This window comes from Gadus macrocephalus, chromosome 17, assembly GCF_031168955.1.
Source record: "Gadus macrocephalus chromosome 17, ASM3116895v1".
Lineage (NCBI taxonomy): Eukaryota > Metazoa > Chordata > Actinopteri > Gadiformes > Gadidae > Gadus > Gadus macrocephalus.
The window spans coordinates 12,864,681-12,888,351 of record NC_082398.1 but is presented as its reverse complement, the minus strand read 5'-3'; the positions used below and the strand labels follow the sequence as shown (position 1 = coordinate 12,888,351).

General features: G+C 46.9%; 1 protein-coding gene across 6 annotated transcripts; it reads right to left on the bottom strand.

Moving 5' to 3' along the window:
* On the bottom strand, window positions 1–23,078 carry tmem102 (transmembrane protein 102). Of its 6 annotated transcripts, none has more exons than XR_009529909.1 (7): window positions 22,879–23,078; window positions 21,660–21,872; window positions 8,907–9,248; window positions 5,426–5,619; window positions 3,656–3,868; window positions 1,045–3,217; window positions 1–968 (listed from the first exon to the last, which is right to left on the bottom strand). XR_009529909.1 is itself a non-coding variant. In XM_060076553.1 (6 exons), exons 2-6 carry the CDS (start codon window positions 21,859–21,861, stop codon window positions 2,606–2,608), a joined length of 1,563 nt encoding a protein of 520 aa, XP_059932536.1. In that variant the 5' UTR covers window positions 21,862–21,872; window positions 22,879–23,078; the 3' UTR covers window positions 1–2,605. The 6 variants fall into 6 exon arrangements, 1 of the variants encoding a protein (XP_059932536.1); XR_009529907.1 differs by having other exon boundaries at window positions 1,051–3,217; XR_009529906.1 differs by having other exon boundaries at window positions 1,059–3,217.
* Window positions 23,079–23,671: the final 593 nt, after the last annotated feature.

The following is a 23,671-nucleotide window of genomic DNA, read 5'->3' as shown; positions in this document are numbered from 1 at the left end:
ACACACACACACACACACACACACACACACACACACACACACACAGTGCCAGTAGCCTTCAGAGATAACGTCGACCACCTGATTAAAAATTCTCAGTAATAAAACACGCACACGCTTTTAAAAACCATCATTTTGAAAAAGTACCGACATTACAGAAGCAGTCCGATCCAGCCACTGGTCAGCCGAACTCATCGTAGCGCACCCAGGAGAAATACAACCTGGTTACAAGCTAGCTTACACCCAGCATGGTTGCAACTAAACGCACTAAAACACAGTAGCCAGCGGTCCATTCAGCCCGTTACAATAAGTGGATCAACATAAGCCAACAACATCCTTTTTTATGTGTGTGTATGTGTCGGTATGTATCGGTCAACATCGCTGACCGAGAAAGGGGGTTCTCAACGCTATCGAGCAAGGCAGCAACGAGACTCTACCACTGGATAGAACGGTAATAGGCTGGTCAAGAGAGCGACTAGCAGATCACGACGAAAGCCAAATAATGACGGCGCAGGGGAAAAGCTTAGGCCAATTTGAGGTGACAAAAGGAGCGCGAGAGAGCGAGAAAGAGGGAGGGGGTAAAGGAAGGGACACAGAGATAAGATGACGACTGGAAGGGAAGAGAGGACAGAACGAGAGAAGGAGTACAAGACATAACGAGCAGACAGAAAAGACACAGAACGACAGGCAGGTGGGGGGGGAAGAGAGCAGGGGGAGGGTAAGAAAGAGCGGGATGAGGGGGAGACACTGAATATGGTCGCCCCCTAGAGGCACACAACGTCCTCCAAACTCTCTCTCTTGTTGCTCTCTCCCAATCCGCTCCGTCCGTCGCCCGCCCAGCTACCCTTCACTCCCTCCCTCCCTCCCTCCCTCATCTGGGGAGACGAGATTGCAACCAGAGCCCAAAAGTCCCTCGGGGGGGCGCGATATTTCGTGTGAGGCGTCTGTCCGTGTCGCACCCTGCTGTGGGTCTCCCCACACACACACACACACACACACACACACACACACACACACACACACACACACACACACACACACACACACACACACACACACACACACACACACACACACACACACACACACACACAAACAAACACAAACGTTACACACGCCGCACACACAGCCTGTAAGAAAGCCCAACCGGGCCGACGATATAGGGCAATTATCAGCAGTACTAACCCTAACCCTACCCCTGCAATTACACGTGAAACTAGGCCAAAAAAATAAGAATTAGTAAGGTAAGAAAATGAGACACAAAAAAAGAATACCTCAAGAGCAAGTGCGTTTTCTTTACTGCGCACGAGTCTAGATTCACGAGGGACTGAATAATTCGACACTGAAACACTCGGGCAGCCACTCCTACCAGCAGGCATGGGGCCCTAGCTATGTGGAGTCCCTAACCCCTCGCTCTCTCCCTCTCCCTCTCTCTCTCCCCGGGCTACGGGATGGGATTGCGACCGGGGGTCGACTGAGCTGGACGGAGGGCAGAGGCGGTTAAGACTTTAAGACTCTGGGGAGCAGTGGAGTTCTTCTCCTTCCCCTGACGTCGCTCTTTGGTGCACTCCGCTGTACGATGCAATGAGGACACAACGGAGAGGAGGGGGGGGCCGAAGAGATAAAAAGAGAACAAACGGGTCAGGGGGGAAGTCACGGCCGAGGCGATAGGACACGTGGTGTCACTCACACCAGGGGACGGCGACGTGAGATATACCTGAGAAAGAAAAGGAAAGAAAAAAGGAAGGACGAGGGGAAGAGGGAGAATGGGAGAGTGGAACTAGAGGGGGGCAGAAAGAGAGCAGCCTTTGTTGGCCTGTTTGAGTCAAATAATTAGCCAACGTTACAAAGGGTTGCATCAGCCACACCTCCGTTTAGCCTGGCTTCTCTCCAACTTTCTTCTTTACATTCACAATCTTCTATCGAGTGGGTCCAAATAAAATAAAATACAAAGGATATTCAGACACTTTGCGTCGTCCATCGCCCTTTTCATCTTGAGAACAGTTCATCAAAACCCAGACAACAAACACACACACACACACACACACACACACACACACACACACACACACACACACACACAAACAACGTTTCTTCTCCATCGTTTCCCATTACCCCTGCTGGCACCCCGGTCTCAAAGCACCATCTGAAAGGTCTCGTTAAGGCCGGCTTGTTACCGTGGTGGGATCGACGCCGTCTCGGTGGTGGGTGCTCTAAATTGGGTGTCTGGGGCGAGAGATGTGCTGCGTTGTGAGCGGGGTTTGGTACGTCTTCTCCTTTGTTATTTCTTTAAAGGGTGCACTCGGAGGACACACACACACACACCGACACTTTTGGTTTAAAAAAGAAGAATTCTGGCAAGCAGCAATGTTTGGTCGCGGCAGCAGAGTTCGCTATGCGCATCGCTGGTCGTCGGCCGGAGTTGACGAGCTGATGGCGATCACGCGGGTCGGGACGGAAGAGTCGTCGGCCCGCGCTCCGAGAGAGACGGGGGGGAAGAGCGCGGGGGGGGGGGGGGTGTTGCAGTGTGAGCTTTGAGCGGACGGCCGTGGCGGGACAGTCGTGCGGCGGCGGGACTCGTCCGCGCGCGGGGGGGGGGGGGGGTGCCTCAGTAGAACTTGTCGTCGATGCGGAAGTGTGGCCGCGTCACGTCGTCGGGGTTGAGGAACACCGAGATGGACTTGCCCGGGTTCTCCGTCACCAGCTGCTGCAGCCGCTGGGCCAGCTTGTCCTCGCACGGCGAGATGATGCCGTTGGCGGGGCCGTGGCCCGGCGACCCCGCCTGCCCGTTGGCGCCGCCGCCCCCCGCCAGCGCCTCCTTCTTCAGCTGCCCCGCCTGCCGCGCCTGGTCCAGGGCGGCGCGCAGGTGCTCGGCCGGGTCGGAGCGCACGTGGCCCAGCTTGCGGGCGAGCAGCAGGGCCTGGCCGTCCGACAGGTGCTCCAGCATGTTGCACTGGGGCAGGAAGTAGTTGGGGCAGTTCTTGCCCAGGATGCAGTGGGCCAGGTCGTCCAGGAGGCCGAGCAGCAGGCGCCCGGGCGTGTCCGTCTCGGGGGAGGACAGGTAGGAGGCGGGCAGGCGGTCGCAGGCCCAGAAGAGGAGCGTGCGCAGGTGGTAGGGGCTGAGGCCCGTGCGGGGCCGCGACAGCAGGCGGGACAGCACGGCCTTGGCCGCCTGGAAGGCCTGCGCCATGGGGAAGGGGATGCACTTCTTCAGCTGCACCTGGAGGGGGGGGGGAGACAGAGAGAGACAGGGAGGGAGAGGGGTGGGAGACAGAGAGAGACAGGGAGGGAGAGGGGTGGGAGACAGAGAGAGACAGGGAGGGAGAGGGGTGGGAGACAGAGAGAGACAGGGAGGGAGAGGGGGGGAGAGAGAGAGAGACACGACAAATGGAAGGAGAGAGAGGTCCAAGAGCATGTAAAATAATGTGAAACACTGTATTACACCAGATATAAAAAAAAACAGCTGAAAAGCTGATGAATAAATGACCGTAAATGAATTAAAACCCAAGAAATAAACGACAACAAAGGAATACAAATCAATTAAAATGAAAGAATAAAACCAATTCAATATTACATAAAAATAAATAAATAATGAAATTAACTTCATTATTTATTTATTTCAAAATGTCCAGATGCAATTGAGCGTCGCGGGCGGTACCTCGCTGCGGGAGAAGGCCAGCCTCCACTCCCGGTCGGGCCTCCCGGCCAGCGGCGAGCAGCAGGGCAGCAGGTAGAAGCCCGAGATGGCCTCCTCCTCCGTGATCTTGCCGTCCCAGAAGTGGTTTGCCGTCAGCCAGCCCTGGGCCACGGCGGGCCAGCCCCGGAACGACACCACAGGCACCAGGTCGTACAGCACCCGGCTGGAGCCCGCCTGGGGGGGAGAGGGGGGGGAGGGGGGGGAGATCAGGTAAGTGGTGGTAGGTGGGGGAACAGAATCTATCTCAATGTGATCGTTTTAATGAAGTACTGCTCTGCTCGATTTGAATACTTCATTTTAATGAAGTGATGACATTTACATTTAGTGCACTTAGCAGAAGCTTTAAGCCAAAGCGACGTCCGGACATTAAGTACATTTGTCAGGAGAAGAGAAACAACATTATATCGCTGTCGGTACAGTAAGGATGTTCCTAGAACCAAGTGCCAAGCACTATCAACTGCTAGGTTCACTTATTCCCCGTATACAACAAAGATAGCGCGGATAAGACGCTACACAATGCTACACATTTTTATTTATTTTTTCTATATAAATGCTTCTGAAGGGGTATCAGCCAATCAGTCTTCACTCCCTGAGGGATGTAACATAACAGCCAATCAGCGTACACTCCCAGAGTGAATCGCAGCAGGAGGAGAAAGTGATTGTTGCCGTTTGCGGACTCCGGGAGCTCTATATCTAAATAATATAATATAATATATACAGGTATCTATATAATATAATAAATGATATCACGACCAACAGCTGTTTGCGCCTCCGGTTGATATTATGAATTAAAGACTGCGTGGGGAAGTACCTGAGAGGTCTCGGACGTCTCTGGTACTTCCACAACAAGTAAAGACTCGTATTGGGGGTTAACCCGGCCATGATTGGGAAAGAATTTCGGGAAAGAAACTTTGGCTTTGACTCTCTGAAGTCCAGATTGAAGCGTGACTTCAGATTGATGTTGAAGGACCAGAGACAGTCTTTGAGATTCATAATATCATCTGGAGGCGCACACAGCTTTTGGCCGTGATATAATATATTATATTATAGATGTTTATATTATATTATTTAGATATAGAGCTCCAGGACTCCTGCATGGAGTGTTCTAGAACATCTTATAGAACACGGCCAAAAGCTATGTGCGCCTCTGGTGGATGGATATTATGAATAAACGACTGCATCTCTGATACTACTTCATTGCTTCTTTAGCGCTCGTTAAGTAAAAAAAAAACAATCATCCGACTCCATACTGGCCCGGTTTTTTTACGGGTGCTGCACTAAGAAAATGCTAAAAAAAAATATCCTTCCAAAACAGAAGTAAAGAAAAGACAGTCGTTGCTTACAGATTATGGATTAGAGTTGCATGATATTAGACGCTGAAGGCGTCACTCCTTGTATTCCATCTGAAACATCCAAACATTTAGTTTCTGCTATCGTTCTTTTCCGGGGACAAATCCATTCCATTGGATTATTTCTGTTTTGGTATCCCCGTTTGTCTGGTGCTTAGAAAGCAGTCAGTTGAGGTGATTCGGGCATCTGACCCAGGATTAGGGTGAGAGACGATACCTCAACACCGGCCTGGGAACGCATCGGGATCCCCCCCGTCAGAGCTGGACAATGTGGCCCCCGGGGAAAAGGGAAGTCTGGGGCCCCCTGCTGGAGCTGCTGCTGCCCCGCGCCCCCCACCCCGGATAAGCGGTTGAAGAGGAGGTGAGAGGTGAGAGCGCCCACCTGGAGGATGATGGTGGTGAGGGGCCCGTTGCGCTCCAGCCTCTCCGGGACGGGGATGCCCCTCTTGGGGTTGCGCCGCAGCTCCTCCACCGCCTGGCTCACCACGGCCCAGAACCAGTCCGTCACCAGCGCCGGGGAGAAATAGCAGCCGTCCAGAGACTGGGGGGAGCCGGGCGAGGAGGCGGAGCCTCTGCCTGCAGATCCAGAGGGAGGAGTCACGGGGGTGGGCGTGGCCGACCGGAGACTTCCGTCAAACAGTTAGCACTTGAGAGATGCTGAGCTTTGAATTGGAATTGTTGGCGTAGAGCAAGCATGGAGCACGACTGGGAATAAACAAATAAAGGTCTCTTCTAGGGGTGGAAATCACAGGGTACTTCATGATACGATACGCGATGCACGGCCCGCGATACTGTTATTTTCGCGATACGGCGATTCCGCAAAAATAGATATATTGTAAGACAATCCTATAACGATACGTATAGCGATATGCGTCTAACGATGAATACAAAATGACTGAAAAGTTCTGGATTTCGGTCTTTATTCATGGTCCAGTTGGTCTTCTTTGGTAAGTTAACTTCAGGTGAAGCTTCCTTCATTCATTTGTTGAGCGCCACCTTGTTCCGCAGGGAAATCTGTTTAGAGCGCCTTATTTTATAATTAAAATGTCCTGTCTATCTCTTCAGGAATAAAAGCATAAAAATGCTCAAGAAATTCTTAAAAAATAGACAAATATATTGATATTTGGCGTCAGTGTATCGATTCTCCTATCGCACGAAGGAGGGCGACACTATATCGCCGTATAAAAAAAGCTTCGGGGAAAGCTTCAATTGACACTAGGAAAAGTTGCGAATTGTAGTAGTGAGTTACCAGATTAGATGTCCTTCGTTGTTTTATCTCTCTTCTACTCTATACTCTACTATAAATGTTGAAATGTTTTTCAAGGGAGCCATTGGCCTGTCTAGCCGACAGAGCCCAAAGTACAGGAAGGATGGAGGAGGATGAAGATATATATATAGATATATCTATGTATATAGATATATCTATCTAAGCACACAAACACATACACACAGACACATATATTGTAAGAATTGCTTTCACAATTCTAATTCCCCATCAAACAAGATCCCATTCAAATAAGTGAGAGTGTATCCGTTTGTCTGCCGTGAAACCAAACATAAAACATATTGTTGCTTTGCGTTAGGGGTCGTCTGCTTTGCTCTGTACAAATCATGCTTCTCTTCTTCACAGCCAGACCGCCTGAGCAACCAGAGGCTTTGGCTGCGAGCACACCATCTTCAACCGTCTTTCAGGCTTTGCGTCCAAAACCCACTAGCCTCGAAACTAAATGCCAGGAGCAGAATAACAATCGAGCAACAAAGATGAGAGTAGAACAACGATAGTGGCATGTGTTGTTTGATTCATAACAAGCCTAAAAGCTGTTCGCTTTTTTAAAGGACATTTCCGTTTGCAAGGGGAGCTTTGCCTGCCCCACCCCACCACCATGGATGGGACACACCCATTCTGGAAAAGGCACGTGACGTTCACATGGGAGGAGCGAGCTTTATCCCAATCCGCTACCCTCTATTCTTTAGTCATTTGCATCCAGCTTTACCTAGGAGCTGCATGGACTTTACCCACAGATTACCTTGATAAACCGAGGGTGTATTTCGGTTAGATTTCACACACGGATTACGTAAGGATGAGTGAGGGGGAAGATTCAAAGCAGATTTATATGGGGAGTGACCTAGCGCATTTGGCTTAAAGATTGTATATGAATCCAATCTATAAGGGATTTATGTTAATGGATGCTAGCATGATATCTATCCATAATTCTCCTGTTCTTTTCCTCCCTTTTTCCCCAGGGAACAAAGTAATGTAGAGAAGCGAAGTTGAGGTATAATGCGCTTCCAAAGTGCCCAGTCATCTACCCTATGGGGGTCTCGAAGATAAATTAACACATTGAACAGAAAGGGATTGCTAGGGGGGAGATACATTGAATGATGCAAGATTTCAAATTTGCATTAAAAAATAAAATGTTCATAGGACCCTTATGCTAGCTGAAATGAAGTCTTACAAAGTCCATTGCAACCTTTTCAGATTTTATACAAATTGCTCGCAGAGACCACAACAATCAATCCCATAGTTTCGCTGCCTTGAGAAGTGTAGCATTTGCACTCAGGTGATTGACGGGCACCGTGAAGTCCCTGGACCAATCAGGGAAGAGCTGACCTGAGGCAGGTGCCGTCAACTACAAAGAGCTATTCTCCCTCACTAATAGCTGCCCCACCGCCCACACACTTAAATCTAACCTACAGACAATATATTTAAATATTAATTTTTGTTATAAAATAAATACAAAAAAATAAAGAATGATGACTCAAAACCAACTAACACTGTTCTTATCTGTGGGGGTTTGGGTCAGGTTGAATGGTATTTTTGTTGAAATGGCTTTTGGTAGATTAGGCTGGAGGATTAAATGCTTTACCGCCTAAAAGTCAAACATCTTTACCTACGACACAATTAAATGGGTGATATCAGGCTTTTTCGACATATATGCCGTATGTATACATGTTCTCCGTTTGCTAAACTAGAAAAATCGAAGGCTGAGCCAGGGCGAGTATTTGCACCCACCGAGAACGCCCCTCAATTAAGTGCGTGTAACACCTTGTTTGCACTCAAACTTTACTTCTGTAATAGTGTGACGCCAGAATTCAGTGGGCGGTGCTGCAGTAGGGCTTTGACTCTCAACTTCGTTATTCGAATATGATTAGAAAATTCAAAATTCGAACGAATATTAGGCAGCCCTTAATATTCGAACCTGTTATGGGCAGGCGAGAGAGGGCAGCCGAGAGACGTCGGGGAACCCGACGCAGTCTATTCATAATATTGCAATGACCACGGAAGAGGCAGTGAATGAAGTATTGATTAGACAGCGATTTATTAGAAACCTAATAAACCGTTGGAACACGCAAGACCGGTAACCATAGCAACGCGGTAAACAAACCTCACAAACCCCAATCCAGGTCTTACTGAAGGCATTTAATGGTCAAAATATTATTAATAAATATTTGAATATATTCGAATATTAATATTAATAAACAAACAAACTTCGAATATGATTTTTGGGCAAAAGTCATAGCCCTATGCTTCAGTACCGAAATCCTGCCTCCCGGCAAACCCGCAATGTTTACAACTTCTCGGGATGTGAATATGCAGACAGACGCGGAAAGCGATTAACCAACCGCAACAGAGCGGGCGTGCTGACCAATCACAGCAGGCTGGGCTACTCAGGGGGGGGGGGGGGTCCTTAAAGCGACACGCTACAAAACAGAACGTATTTGAAAGACGCTGAAATTGGTTTTCGCAGAAATGAACAATGAGAGAATAATAAGCGGTATTTCCAACATACAGGCATCTAACCCTAATTAACCCTCAAAAAAAGGGGGTGCCACTAGCCCTTTAAGAGCGCGCCCGGGCCTACCCAGCTCCTCCTCGTACTCCTCCTCGTCCTCGGCCGGGTGCAGCAGGTTCTCCTCCTGGCAGCAGACGCTCCAGCGGGCCAGCGTGGCCGAGTCGCAGAGCCTCAGGCTGAGCCACGAGTGGCAGGGCGGCGAGCGCCTCATGTCCAGCGTCACCGGCTGGTTGCGGTCGTGGAGCTTCAGCGCCGGCACCAGCAGGGTGAAGTCCAGGTCGAAGTCGGCGCCCTTGGCGTAGTCGCCCAGGTCCTCGGGGTTCAGGTCCAGCACGCCCTCCCGGGCGCCGCCGGACAGCAGCAGGTACTCGTTGGCCACCGGGAGGCGCTGGTCCACCTTCTGGACCAGACCTGGGGGAGAGAGGCCGTCCGCATCAGACACCTTCCTACCATCTTCTGCGTGTCTGTTTGTAATATGTATGTTTGAATGTCAATGATGGCAACCATTGCACTGACCATTGACCATCCCTGAAGGAGGGGTCCCCCACTCTGTGTTGCTCCTCTAGATTTATTCCTTGCTGATTAAGGTTTTTTTTCCTTGCCCTCTGGGGGCAAGGGTCAGGGAGGCGGTGTCATAAAGATATGGCCTGTTAAGCCCTTTGAGACTGTACCAGTGATTAAGGGCTATACAAATACAAATTTAGTTAAATTGAATTGAACCTCCTTTTAGGGTTTTTAGTGGAAATCGCTCTTCGAGACAGATATTGGGGCGAGGGGAGCGGGGGAACAGGGGTCTTTGGGATTTGGATGTCTTAAAAACACAGGGAGATGAAGTATGTACTTTTTGACCTGGTTAGCTCGTTTCCTCAGCGAAGAGTTTGGGTTGGAAACTCGTACGCCCTTGAAAATGTACGACACACGTCGTATGCTATTGGACTAGTTTCCACCGAACCGTGACAACAGCACCATCACACAATAAATGCCTACTTATGCCCAGTGACATCACATATTCTAAGCAATCAGTTGACAGAACTTGCCTAAACTGAAAGGCATTCTTGCCTAAACTGAAAGACATCTTCTTTCCAGAAGTTTAGGAAGAAATGTCCACATTAAACTGAATTTATAGGTCGCCATGCGTGAACTGTGCAAACTGTCAACCAACCAAACATGGCGTAATCACAGCCCCCCGTGCAGGGATAATGGGGCATTTTTACGCATGTTGGGCACTTCTGAAATGTTGGAGCTCAGCAAGTAGAGTGCGTGTCCACGCCGATGTTAACGCCAAAGTGCTACCATAAACTGCCTGGCCATTGGTAAACTGCCGCCTCATGAACGGCAACTATGAATTGCACTTTTGTCCCCACTACACACAGTGGGGATCAGAAACGGGGACTTTCAACGGCAACATTTGATTTGCAATACCAAAAAGAGAGCAGAATCTGTGTGTAGTAAACAGTAAGCTGTGTGTACACGTTATGGATCAAACTGGCGTGGGTTAGTCTGATGTTCAAAAGGTCCCAATTGTGAGACCACTTACAGCCAATGTAATGAAGACATTTAACTGCTTTTTCTATTAGCATTTGGCCATAAAAGTAGGCCAGAAAAAGCTGAAACACCTTCCTCATTAGTTGACTCGCGGGGAACACTTCTAGAGAGAGCAACTGGGAAACACAAAATCAGAAGAAAACTTGGAGATGGTTAAAAAAGAAAATAAGAAATTGGAGCCGCTGACACTTATTTTCCACACATATCGCAACCATGTCAGGCTAAGCTTTAATCTCTCCTGGGTAAATAGAGAAAATAGAGGTCTCTGCACAACTCCTCCGTTCTAGTAACTGTTCAGAAGAGGAGAGCCCTCGAGCCCTCCAATCCTTTTTACGGCTACTTAGCTGTTGTTGTACACTTGCCGCCATTGGGAATCCTGTGGGAACCTTGTTGTTGCTCACCAGTAGATCGTGTGTTGCCAGTTTAAAAGAACCACTGCTGGCCAACTACCCGAATCAGCTTCTCCTTTGAATAAGCTCTCGTAGCGGTGAGCATTGGGAAGGGAATGTCGGTGAGAGAGTTGATATGTTGGGTGTATGTGTCTGTGCGCGCACACACACACACACACACACACACACACACACACACACACACACACACACACACACACACACACACACACACACACACACACACACACACACACACACACACACACACACACACACACACACACACACACACACACACGTTGTGGATTAGGTCATGGAATTTTGAGAATATAGTGAAAGAAAGTGAATCTGTGAATGCCGTGTTTGACTGGAGGAAGATCCCAAGGTCAGACAAGGCTGATGTACTAAATACATGAACAACCATGAACTTTGACACGATGATTAAAGGAAATACACGACAAGCAAATTAATGCAGTGTATCATTCAAGGGAATTAGATAAAGGAAACTTTTTTTTTTACACAAAAAGTGGAGGTAATATTTATTTCACCCTGGCAAAGAAAACCAATTATCTACCAATATGGTAGCAACCACGGTTGTGCCAAAAAAGAAAAGTGTGTGAGTGTATGTGTGTGTGGGTGTGTGTGGCATGTACACACAAGAGTGAATCATTGGCGCAGAGTCAGACTCGTCACCCCTTTCCACTCAAATTGATTAAAAATTGCCTTTAAGTAGTGCATCCATGCGTCCTCCATTTTGGCCTCTTTTCAACTGAACGCTCAGCACACCGAGCCAATAGCAGGCAGAACTCAAGGCACCGCGGCGTGCACTATCCTCCCCTCACTGTTACTCACAGCCGAGCCACTGGCGCACCTGACTGCAGATGGGCCTCGGTCTTCAATCACGGAGTGGGATCGCTTCTGTTCTTGCAGGGGACACGTTCCCCCCCCCTCCCAGAACCCACGGAGGAACCCTGCCGAGTGAGGACGACTGATCTCCTTTCTACCTAACGTCAGAAAAGACAGCGGCGTTCAGCAGGGGAGACGCCGTGAAGTCAGCAAGTCGGAAAGCGGAAATCGCTCTTCGAGACAGATATCGGGGCGAGGGGAGCGGGGGGAAGCGGGGTCTTTGGGATTTGGTTGTCTTAAAAACACAGGGAGATGAAGCATGTACTTTTTGACCTGGTTAGCTCGTTTCCTCAGCGAAGAGTTTTGAGTTGGAAACTCGTGTACGGGAAGAAGCACGACACACGTCGAATGCCATTTTACTTATTTCCAAAGAGCAGGCCTGATCAACCGAACCTTGACAACAGCACCCTCTCTGGTTGAACTCTGGCTACACTAGTCACAGTTCTAAACGCACAATCACCTGTGCGACACTTTAAACGCCTTCTTATGACCAGTGATCTTATGCACATATTCTAACCAATTAGGTGAAAGAACTAGTCTCAACTGAAACAGCCACCCCTCCAATTAGTCTTTGTCACCAGCTGAGCAAACAGGACCCCCTACCGACAAGGGATGGGTCCAAGATCCTCTATCTTTACTCACAAGGGGGGAAACATAACTCAGGAGTACCCTGGAGAGTGGTTGCCACTCTTCTGCTGCTTTGTGACCTGTCCCCAGAACAGATGATTGCCTCGAATACACTTTCTGTGTGTGTGTGTGTGTGTGTTATCTAGTCACATCAGAAATGCAGTGCACAATACTCAATTAAAATATTCTGCATTAAAGACTAACTTTATGTTTATATTTTGCATTTTAATGTCTAGGCAAGACAGTGGCTAGGCTAAGTATATTATAAAATAAATGAATATATCAATATGGGTCGCATAGGGATCATTGTCGTCAACATTAAATTCCTTTTTAATTACATTTTCAAAGCCCTGTATCCTTCTTCGACCCACTTACACGTACTTCCCAATATTTACGTTGTTTTGAGTGTGTTTCTGTCAGCACATAGCTTATGGAAGTAAACAACAACATCAAACATTGCAAAAAAAAAAAGTGAAAACAGAAGTGCAGATGGGAATTTAGAGAGCCTCAAATAATAATGAAACCTGGACGAGTGATGGATAACTAAAGCAGAAAGAGCGAGAAAGCGAGAAATAGAGAGAGCGAGAGAAAGAGAGACAGAAAAGGGAGACATTTGTTATTTTTTATTTGTATAATTAAAAGTTGAAACTACCCTATGGTATATTATTGTACTCCATGTGCTTTGGCCATGTACATTTTCATGGCCAAAAAATAAAACTTTAAATCTTGAATCTTGAATCTTGGGACTGATTGGAAAAAGAGAGACACAAAGAGAGAGTGAACGAGAGAGAGAGATGACAGACAGAGAGCGAACGAGAGCGAGATGAGAGACGGATAGAGATGATATTAGTGAGCTCTTGGGCTCTGCGATGCTGTTCACCCCCTGCCTTGTGATATCCCCATTTGTCTAATCTCCAACGCTCATAAATCGGGTTAATAAAACACGTGACAGGGGAATAGGACCAGGGAGGTGGAGGAGGGGGGGGGGAAGAGCACGTATAAGGAAAAGGAGGGAGAGGATGGGAGCGGGGAGGGGAGAGGGCGCTACTTAAAAGAGAGTGTTATCTCTGCAGTGGCGCCTTCAGTGGGGAAAGTGTTTAGATAAGGAGGGAGGGGGTGGGACGGAAGTCAAGTGTGTCAATTTAGCAGGCGGCTGCTGCGGTCGGTTTGCTGTGTTTGAGGCCGCTCCAACACAAGCCAATCTGGGGTACGATGGTGGCGGTGTTTCTGCTTAATCAAGCCCTTTAAGTCACTAGTTTCCCACTGTGCTCTTAAAACCCTGTCAGTACACTGGTGCACACGTAAGGAAAACGGGGGCAGGGGCGGGCACGGACACCATCACTCACACACACACACACACACACACACACACACACACACACACACACACACACACACACACACACACACACACACACACACACACACACACACACACACACACACACACACACACACACACACACACACACACACACACGGCTGGTTTCACAGATTAATCTCATAATCCTATAAGAAATGGTGATTTCAAATAGAGAGAACTTATTTCCATACACAAATCGACTTCGAGTGTCAACCAGACTGTAAAGTTTCTGCACTCAATACATGCAGGCTGGGAATCACAGGCAAGAAGAAAAATGTAGGCGCACATCTGAGATATAACCAATAAAGGGAGCTTTTGACTATTGGTAACCTGTTGCTGGCCAGGGGTTGATGATGTCCTCCTTTTGGGCCAGCACAGAGAGGGCTCAGGGTTTTACCTCAAAATCCGACCCACTTCTAACAATCACTGCCTCTCTCCTGCCATAGTGCAGTGCAGCAACAAAAACACATTGTTGATTTCCTATTCGTCCTCCGTAAGTTCAGCTATTCATCTGTGTACGTTTGTTCGGGATGCCGCCCTAAATATAGCCGCGGAAAGCTCCAGAAAACGGGATTTCACTAGAAGAGCTCGGGACGTACATCTGAGGTCTATTGCACCAAGGATGTTTCCCCCCCCCCCCCCCGTGTGTTGGGGGGCAGCTTTCATTTTGTGAAGTCAGTACCAATCCCAGGGGGGAGTCGCTGCATGTTCCCGCTGCAGAACACTAATACAGGGCCGGCTGGGAGACTCACCAAGGCACTTCCAACATTGGCAGCAATTTTTCCCACTGGAAAAAAAATAAAAAAAAGTCGGTTGGGGACCATGAAATGCTCTTTCTCGAAGCAGAAAGGGCTAGGTGGGTTGCTCTAAGGGCACCTCATCAACATCGGATCAGGTAGTTTATTCCCCCTTTTTCCCCATCTCCCCCCGGCTCTCCACTCCTGATAACCCTGAGCAAGCAGTTAATCAAAAAAAATAAGGACTAGTGATTAGAGATAGTGATGGGGTTATTCCGCTCCAAGCCAAAAGGTAGCCAGTTCGATCCCCTCAGGCCCGCAGTGTACCTATTGGGTGTCCTTGAGCAAGATGAGCTCCTGGAATGTTCTGCCAATCGTCAAACACTTTCATTTAAAAAGTCCCGATGTTGGCGGTAACGCCGCTTTGAAGACCGCCCCTCGCCAACAGCCCACGCTGCCTAATATCAGGATAAGGCTCCCGAGGCTAGCGGCGGAGCGGTGAACTGTTGCCGCCGCCGCCGCCCGCATGGCGTTCCTGGGCCTAGCATCAAGGCGGGGAGATTAGCCTGAAATAGGCATCTCCAAAAGGAGGCGGATACAGACACGCTCCGAGTTAATCCCGTTGGTTTGATGTCTCACGCCGCCGCGCTACGTGTGATGTGCGAGCGTGGTCATGGTTGGAAGTGCTGCGTTGTTAAATTTGAGAGGTATTTCGAAGGGGTGTTGTTGTGAGTTTGTCGTTTTAGCGGGGTCGTCACTGTCACGGATGTTAAGCACGGGTTTGCCATGCTAGCCACTAGCCGTCGTAGGATAGCATTCATTTCAACTCAAACTACCTACTATTCCAATCTTATTACATGTGTGGTATAACATTGTGCACATGAAACACTAGACCAGGGATGGGAATCTTTCATGATAAAGAGGGCCACATGGCCTCGTACTTCAACTAATCGGATATATGAGAAAAGCTATAAATTAAGTACAAATAAGAACAAAATATGAATAGATATATGTATGTCTATGTATATATGTCTGTCTCTTCAATTTGTGGGTGGGGCGTAGTCATGGCTAGGCGGTAAATGTTGAATTTGGGGATTTCCTTTTGAAAAATAAGTGGACAATTATCGCAAAGGGCTCTTCAAGATGCAGATAAAAACTGCAAAACAATGAACAATTTCTCGAGAAGTGTTACACTGTTTATTAAAAAGGCATCAATGCTTTTAGAAATGGATTTGTCTATTTATGTGAAATCAAAATCATGTTTTTTATCTTATGGCCTTGATGCCCTGGCATGTGGCCTTTGTGCCCTCAAAGAAATTGCCACCCTGCAGGCCAAGTGGCCTTGCCCCTAAAATAAGGAAATGCCAGGCCTGGTGACGAGGATCGGATAATTAATAATGAGTAACTCCTTATCGTCATCATTTTATTGTGTGTGTGTGTGTGTAGAATAAATAGTTAAACTGATTTACTGGGTGTGCCTTGGTGCGATCGCCAAGGAATCGTGTGCCTCTGCACGCTGGTCATAAGCTCCTCCTATACGCTACCGCCATGTTGCCGTGGTGTGAGGAGGGTGTGCCTGTTTACGAGTACGGTCATCGGTAAAGGTGCATCTCCAACTGGTAGCCATAGCCATCATCTAGCAATTTTTAAAAAGGATGAGTTACCGACACTGAACACAGTGAACGTCAAACCAAGCTGGCAGTACTAGTATTACATTTACATTTAGGGCATTTAGCAGACGCTTTTATCCAAAGCAACTTACAATAAGTACATTTGTCAGAGGAAAGAGAAACAACAATTTAATCGCTGTCTGTACAGTAAGGATGTTCACAGAACAAAGTGCAAAGCAGCCATTATCCATAACAAAACAACAAAGATAGCTAGGATAAGATGCTACACAACTAAGTGCTATAACTTAGTACGACATACAATAAGTGCGTACATAAAGTGCCGGGACATACAACATACAATAAGGGGGGTGGCTATGCAGATGTAGGTGAACTCAAGTGAGTCTTGAGTCTTTTGCGGAAGCTGGTGAGCTACTCTGCGGCCCTGACATCAGCAGGGAGCTATTATCCAGTTTCTTCCTTTGCACTTCAAAAACCCCATTTGCATAATATTTCCCCTTCAGTTGAACTCGCTTTGTAAGAAACATACATCGAATATAAAATATATAATGCAAGTTTGTGTTTACCCAAATGTAGAAGAACTACACTTTGAAATTGTTTGCATGGTCAATATACACAAGAAAAGGGATTAACGCAAAATAAACCCTGCAGGGATGTTATTAAGTAGTATCCAAACGGCTAGGGGCTGTTTATGGCTTTCTGTTTGCACGGGTCAGTGCACTGTCAAGGAGGCAGAGAAACACTGCAATAAAACACCCGAGAAGGTATGAATATTCACAAACAAACAAACAAACAAACACCTCCGCCCACACAAAGCTTGTGTTGGGCAACACATGCTGTCTTTGTACTTCAAGGCAAACTTTTGCAGAAATTGACTTTTGATTGTCCCTCCAACACACACACACACACACACACACACATACTCTCTGACAGACACACACACACACACACAAAAGAGCTACCTCAGACACACCAAACATAAGGGGATTCGAGGGGGATGCAGCATACAAACAGTACCCCATGTGTGGCACACAGCAGGACGCAGAAGAAGAAGAGGGGGAGGATGAGGAAGAGGAGGCAGAAGAGGGGGAACAGAAGGGCGAGGGTTGGATGGGCTGGCTCCAATATGCCGACGCATGTCTGCGCACCTCCCTGCTGTGTCGGCTGCCGCACAGAGGCCTAGCGCGCGGCGCCAGATGCGAGTGTCGAGCAGTGACACCGGGAGTTCACGGGCATTGTCTCCATGCTTACCTCACACATGTATGCGATAGCAAGCGCCAAGGCAACAAATAATATACTAAACAGGGTAGATAAAGGCTCCCCGATTGGCTCGGTCTGATTACAAGTTGCCTGGTTTTGTGTGTTTGTGTGTGTGTATATAGGTGTATACCCAAGACTGCATATGTGAGTCTTTAGTTTTCCCTCAGTTCCCCGACAGTGTGAGGGCTCCAGTGCAACTTCAAAAACGACAGAAGGGTGGCAAAAAAAACTTTCAAAGTGCATGCACAGGCATACTCACACACAAAGGTATAATGAACCGCCAAGCAAAGGTCCGGCGGACCTAAGGGGGGCACAGGGGGGAGGAGGGAGGTGTTTTGGTTCTCTGGCGGTCTCCAGCGCATCCTTTACCCCACGAAACACCAGCCGCGGACAGACATAGAGTGAAACCCATCTACAACAAACAGGCTATTCATGGCCGAGAGAGCGAGAGCGAGAGCGAGAGCGAGAGCGAGAGATGACGGGAAGGGAAGGAGAGAAGAAAGGACGAATACTGTCCTGCACTTCTACTGCTGTGGCTCCCGAATTACCCATCTGGGATTCATAAAGTGCATCTCATTCTCATCTTCAAATGCAAACGCAAGAGAAAGAAATAGGGAAACACTCTATAGTTTGAAGTCACAAAGGAAGAAATAAACCTGCATACATTTGGGGTAAAGCATTAATTGGATGTGGCTGTTTCTGCTCTGATCGAGACCTCTTCGGTTGAAAGAGAGACGACCACACTGTCTAGTAGGCGATCGAATGATCAAACTGAATCAACTCAAACCCTGCACAGGCTTTTTTACACGCATCAATAATAGATTCAATACTCATTCTAAAGGCTGCCGTATGCATGGTATGAAGAGCTTCTCTGTCCCCGTCAGTATTGTAATACGTTGGAGGATGGGGACAAATGAAAAAGTAGAACCCCAAGGTCCAGCAGTTACATTTTACCAGGGGAAATGGAGGGAGGGATTGAGATGAAGGAAGGGAGATGGAGAGAGAGTAAGATTAGGTCATCGAACGGCAATAAATCCTCATCCGCTGCTACCAGTCAGAACTTTGAGTGTAATACAATAGCTCAGCCATTGATAGAGCCATTTGTTGTTTATTCTGTCTTATTTTAACAGTAAGACTGACTTGCATACTGTGTGTGTGTGTGTGTGTGTGTGTGTGTGTGTGTGTGTGTGTGTGTGTGTGTGTGTGTGTGTGTGTGTGTGTGTGTGTGTGTCAATTGGCGCTGAGCCTGACCAAACACTGCCTGCCTGATGTGTACCAAAAAAGACATGATGAATCTCTTTGGTGTACGGCGGTGGGAGTGTGGGAAGAGAGGGAGCTGTGAACCTGCCTCACCTTGCATCAAATGACTAGCTGATAGAAACAAAGGTCCAAGCCATCGGGCCTAGATGACCCCCCACGCACGCATGCAGATACGCACCTCGTATGCACGCACACACAATGACCCAGGGAGAGGGTTTTATGATCTGTTGTCAATCTGTTTATTTCAAAACTGTGCCATTAACATTCAACATCAAAATTATTTCAACGTGGGCTTAGGCAGATAGGCCTACATGCGTCGAAAACAGATCGCTATTTATTTTACTGAACACATGACGGTGAACTAGACACGTCTTAAGCATATGGAAACTGTGGCAAAAACTTCACACAGTGTGTCTTTTTACAATTATTTTTTTTACCAGCATTCGTAGTGTTGATCAGCTGAGAAATAGTCTGCCAAAGATGTCGACGTCGCTTAGCAACCGAGGACACTTGCGGAGTGATGCGACAGAAAAAAAAAGAAGCAGCCAATGCATGTGTGGTTTGTTTACAAATAAAAGTGAAAGAAAATGTCAGTCGTGTGGGAGTATTTCACTGTCTCGGAGAAAGATCAGCGATATGCTGTTTGTATGACATGATCCAGTGACATTTCAAGAGGAGAAAGCATTAAACATGTAAACATCGGCCACTGCATTGGTGAATGTCATCTTATTTTCCGACGGCATTCAACGGCATTCAACAACACGAATATCGGCCGTTCCCTAACAGAAAGCATAGGACATGGAGAAGGAGTAGGGGCTAAGCATCTCCTTGAAGGTTGGGTCAACACTGGGGACCAAACCCGGAACATTTGGGGTGGGAATTTCAGTGCAGAAAAAAAATACGCAAGTATTGAATTGTTGAATTGCAAAAGGGGGAGAAAGAGGGGAAGAGAGAGAGGGAGGTCAAGAGGTGGGAGGGAGGTTAGGGAGAGAGGTTAGAGAGGGAGAGAGAGCAGGAGGGAGGGTGGGAGGGTGCAGAGTGCCACCTATTGGAAAAACATACACACTTCACTTGCAAGTGGTATGGGAGTGCATGACCCTACCATGCCAGGGTGCTCGAGGGCATTGGGTACACATTTTTACAACACACCTTTGTATTTCTTGGTATGTACTGATAGTCAATGATGCAATCATATTAACAAAACTTTGCGCATGAATGAATATGCAGATTCCTTGTGAGGCAAAGAGACACACTGCAATAAAATGCAGTAAGGCCCAACTCTCTGAAAGGTTATGACGAAACTCCAACTCACTCGTTATCATTCGTTTTCAATACTTGCATGCTTGACTGAGAAAGCTGGATAATATGTGTAGCAAGGTTAAACAAGGCCATTCACATTAATCCATACACCCCCCTCCACTTTCTACAATAGTACATCCCGGAACGTCTGACTTCCATATTAACATCAAAGTACTCGACTATCCCAAATGGAATTTCTACTGGACCGGAGAGAGTGGGGGTTTATAAAAAAGAATGGGCCTATATTAAAACAAGCTAGACACACATATTATCAAAACATCAGGCAATTATAAATTAATGTGCTCTTACTTTAGATTGTGTGCCATTTCCAAAATTTCTAGCAACAGGAACAGTTGATGTATTAGGTACACTGCTGCATGTTTACATGTAGTGATAAAGAAAAAAATTATTGAACATACTACCATTGTACAAATACCCTAAATTTATATATATATTTATATTAGTAGTTACAATAAAAGATACAATAAAAGATACAGTTACAATAAATGATACAGACTGATGACCTACTGAAATACGCAGAATAATCAATGTTATGTTGTGTATACTTGTGGATGTAGACTTAAAAAGATACAGATAATTTACAGATAATAATTTAATAATTAACAATATAAGTAATGAGTCATTTTTTATTAAAAGAAAAGAGAATCTCCATGGTGTAAAAACACAGAGAAAAGTAAAGCACTGGTGGGATTTAAACACAACAAGTTCAACCTTATGGTGTTTGTAGTCACAGCCCAAAACACCCTACACAATTTTAACCCTGCGCACTTAGCAGCCATTAGTAGAACAGCATCTTAAAGCCACTCTCCACTTCGCCTCAGAGCCAAGCCCTGATAGTAAGCCACTGTTTGGTGCTTCTGATGCAAGCTCCGTGAGTTCATGAAACCATGTGTTTGTTTTCGACCGTAATGGAGCGACGGCGGTGGTGTTGGCAGGGAGACGGGTGTGTTTTGTCTGCAATGTTTTCTGATGTGTCTGAACAGCACTTTCTGAATATTGTTGCCAATCCCGTCCAAAATAAGCAATTCTGAGCTACAGCTCATCCACGCACTCGGACGGGTACTTGCAGCTATGGTACGGCACCATGTCACTGTATACACACTTGAGGGAGCAGGATCATTGGACTCCCAGTCGAAAGTTACTGGGTTCGATCCCCCACCATTAAACAGCCGATGCATTTGTTGAGCAACCGGCTCCTTAGTGACTTGTATCTGAAATCGTCTGTAAGACTGTTTGGTTATTTAAATAGTAAAACACATAACTATTTCATACTCGAATGGTTCAGGATCATGATGGTGGTTATTGCTTTGTGAGGCTTGCAGCCACAGTCGTCTCCTCTCAGAACTGTCAAGCTGTTATTGCCAAAGAAAGTGGAAGAGAGATTTGAAGAGTTTTCTCCAGTGTATCATAACTAATCAACCGTTATTTCATCCACTATTTCACAACTTCTTCTGAGCCCTGACTATTTTTTGATGCTGGGCTGGTGATACCATTCATTTCATAATTCATCGACACATTGCCAAAATAGCCTTTCAGATTCTTACTGGGCTTCTTTGCATTCGTCTTCCCACGATTGCAATAGATCTTAAAAACCTGACAAGGAGACATTGAATAATGAGCATCAAACTATCGTACAAGTCATTTTTAACTCGTTCATTCCATGAACTAGCGACCCATTCAAGGCATACCTATCCATCATCTCCTCAACACTGTGTGCCTTCCCCCCCCCCCCCACACCAAGCAGTCCCCATGTTTGGGACAACACAGCTCATCCTGGTGCCTACCTAGCATGTTGAAGATGAAGTCTTTGGCCGTGTGGACCTCCAGGGCCGTCTGGTCCCCAAAGTCTCCCTGCTCCAGCAGCACCAGCTCAGACGCCTGCAGGGACAGCTGCTCCAGCGTGGCCCCCGACCGGAAGTCCACCTCAGAGGGCCTCTTGACGATGGCTGGGGAGCGAGGCGCCACTGCGCTGATCAACGACTCCATGGGTCAGTGCCCTGACCAATGGAGAAGAGAGACAGTGTTCGGGTTAAGATAAGGCAAGACCTAAATGGGGTGACTGTTTTAAAAACTGTTTGTTTATTAGAGTATGTACGTATAATAAATGGTTAATAAGTGGATTGTGCCCATTCGGTCATGATCTAATGCTGATGAGATGGCTGGGTGGATTTGCGGTTTGGTTTAATCTTTGCCTAAGTCCTCAAGGATAATACCTAACTTAGCTAACGCCTAACTTAGTAACTATAGTATAGAAGTCATGCCCAAGGTTATTACGGAGTGACTTTGAAAGCATTGCAAACTTGAAAGACATTGGCCTAAAATCCTACTTCCTACAGGCCAGTGTATTGACAAGAGTTAAATGCATCACTGTTACTGTAACACTGATTAAAACCGACAGCCGACACAGTCCATCTTTAACAGTGAAACCTATATGAAAACCAAATCTACCTACTTTGAGAAGTGAAACGGGTCGTGCCCTCACTTTACCAATTAACCAGGGCAATTAACCAGCCAGCTCTCGCGAGACTAGAAACCAGGCTACAAGTATGGCTAATCATTCACCCTGCCCTCCTGTTCAATAGGAAACCATTTCCACCAGGAAATCATAAACTCAACCTATAACAGCGTTATTGGTTCTTTCAGCTCGCTCCTCAACAAATAATAAATCAATTACTCAAATGAATCGATAAAGAGCAGAATAAGTTTACACCTGGTTTATTAGCCGGCTAGCTGCATCATGATAGCTCTCCTTGGCTAACATGACAGGTGGGAGGGCAGGGATTAGGACATAACACAAACACACACGCAGACCCTGACACAAACACACGCATAGTTGCACAAACGCATCTACACACACATGCGCGCAAGAACACACATACACGCACACACCAACGCGGGTGCATGTGTCCGACTAGCTTGGTGACACCTGATCTCAGTAAGAACTAATCATTAGCTATATTAGCTTAGCATTACATCGGTCACGTTGCGCGATCACACACGCACCCTTTTTCTTCCACAGTGTTGCGAGAGAAGGTTTCTTCGCTATCTGCGGGGTTTATTGTTTAATCCGCTTTCTTCAGCTGTCATCTCCAACAGGTCCCCGACGAGGCCACCTCTCCCCTGGCAACACTGGACCCGGAAGCAACGGAGCCAGGGAGCATCCTGGGAGTAGTAGTACCTGCAGAGTACTACCTCTCAGAATACAAAGAGGATTGGTTTGAATGATGAGGGCCACTTGGGGTCATCAGGTGTGTGTGTGTGTGTGTGTGTGTGTGTGTGTGTGTGTGTGTGTGTGTGTGTGTGTGTGTGTGTGTGTGTGTGTGTGTGTGTGTGTGTGTGTGTGTGTGTGTGTGTGTGTGTGTGTGTGTGTGTGTGTGTGTGTGTGTGTGTGTGTGTGTGTGTGTGTGTGTGTGTGTGTGTGTGCAGCCCAGCAGCCTATATCGAAGAGGATGAGTGCCAAATTTATGATTCTAAACAATCCTTATTCATCAGGTTCAGCGCTGACACCTGAGGTGATAATTCAAAACACCTTTCCAAGTCTACTTAGAATTTTATTTTTATTCTTTATGCATTAAATTTTCTGTTAGTTTTTTATATATTTTTTGTAAACAAGACAAAACAGAGCTGAAGAATAGAATGAACAATAATATGTCACTACAATTATTTATCTTTGAAATGGTATGGGCCCCATATGTTATGTAGTTTGGCGCTTTATTTTTGTAGAAGCGTATTCTCTCCATCTGTATGATGATCGTTACGTTGAGCCATTTCTGAAAGGAGGGGGTTGTAGGCGATT

Bases quoted from the DNA above. Each gene is read 5' to 3' on its own strand.
- tmem102 (XM_060076553.1), bottom strand. From the start codon at position 21,861: ATGGAGTCGTTGATCAGCGCAGTGGCGCCTCGCTCCCCAGCCATCGTC. The intron at 9,249-21,659 runs GTAGGCACCAGG...TCTCTCCCCCAG, and splicing joins CTTCATCTTCAACATGCTAG to GTCTGGTCCAGAAGGTGGAC. The intron at 3,869-5,425 runs GTGGGCGCTCTC...TCTCCCCCCCAG, and splicing joins TCACCACCATCATCCTCCAG to GCGGGCTCCAGCCGGGTGCT.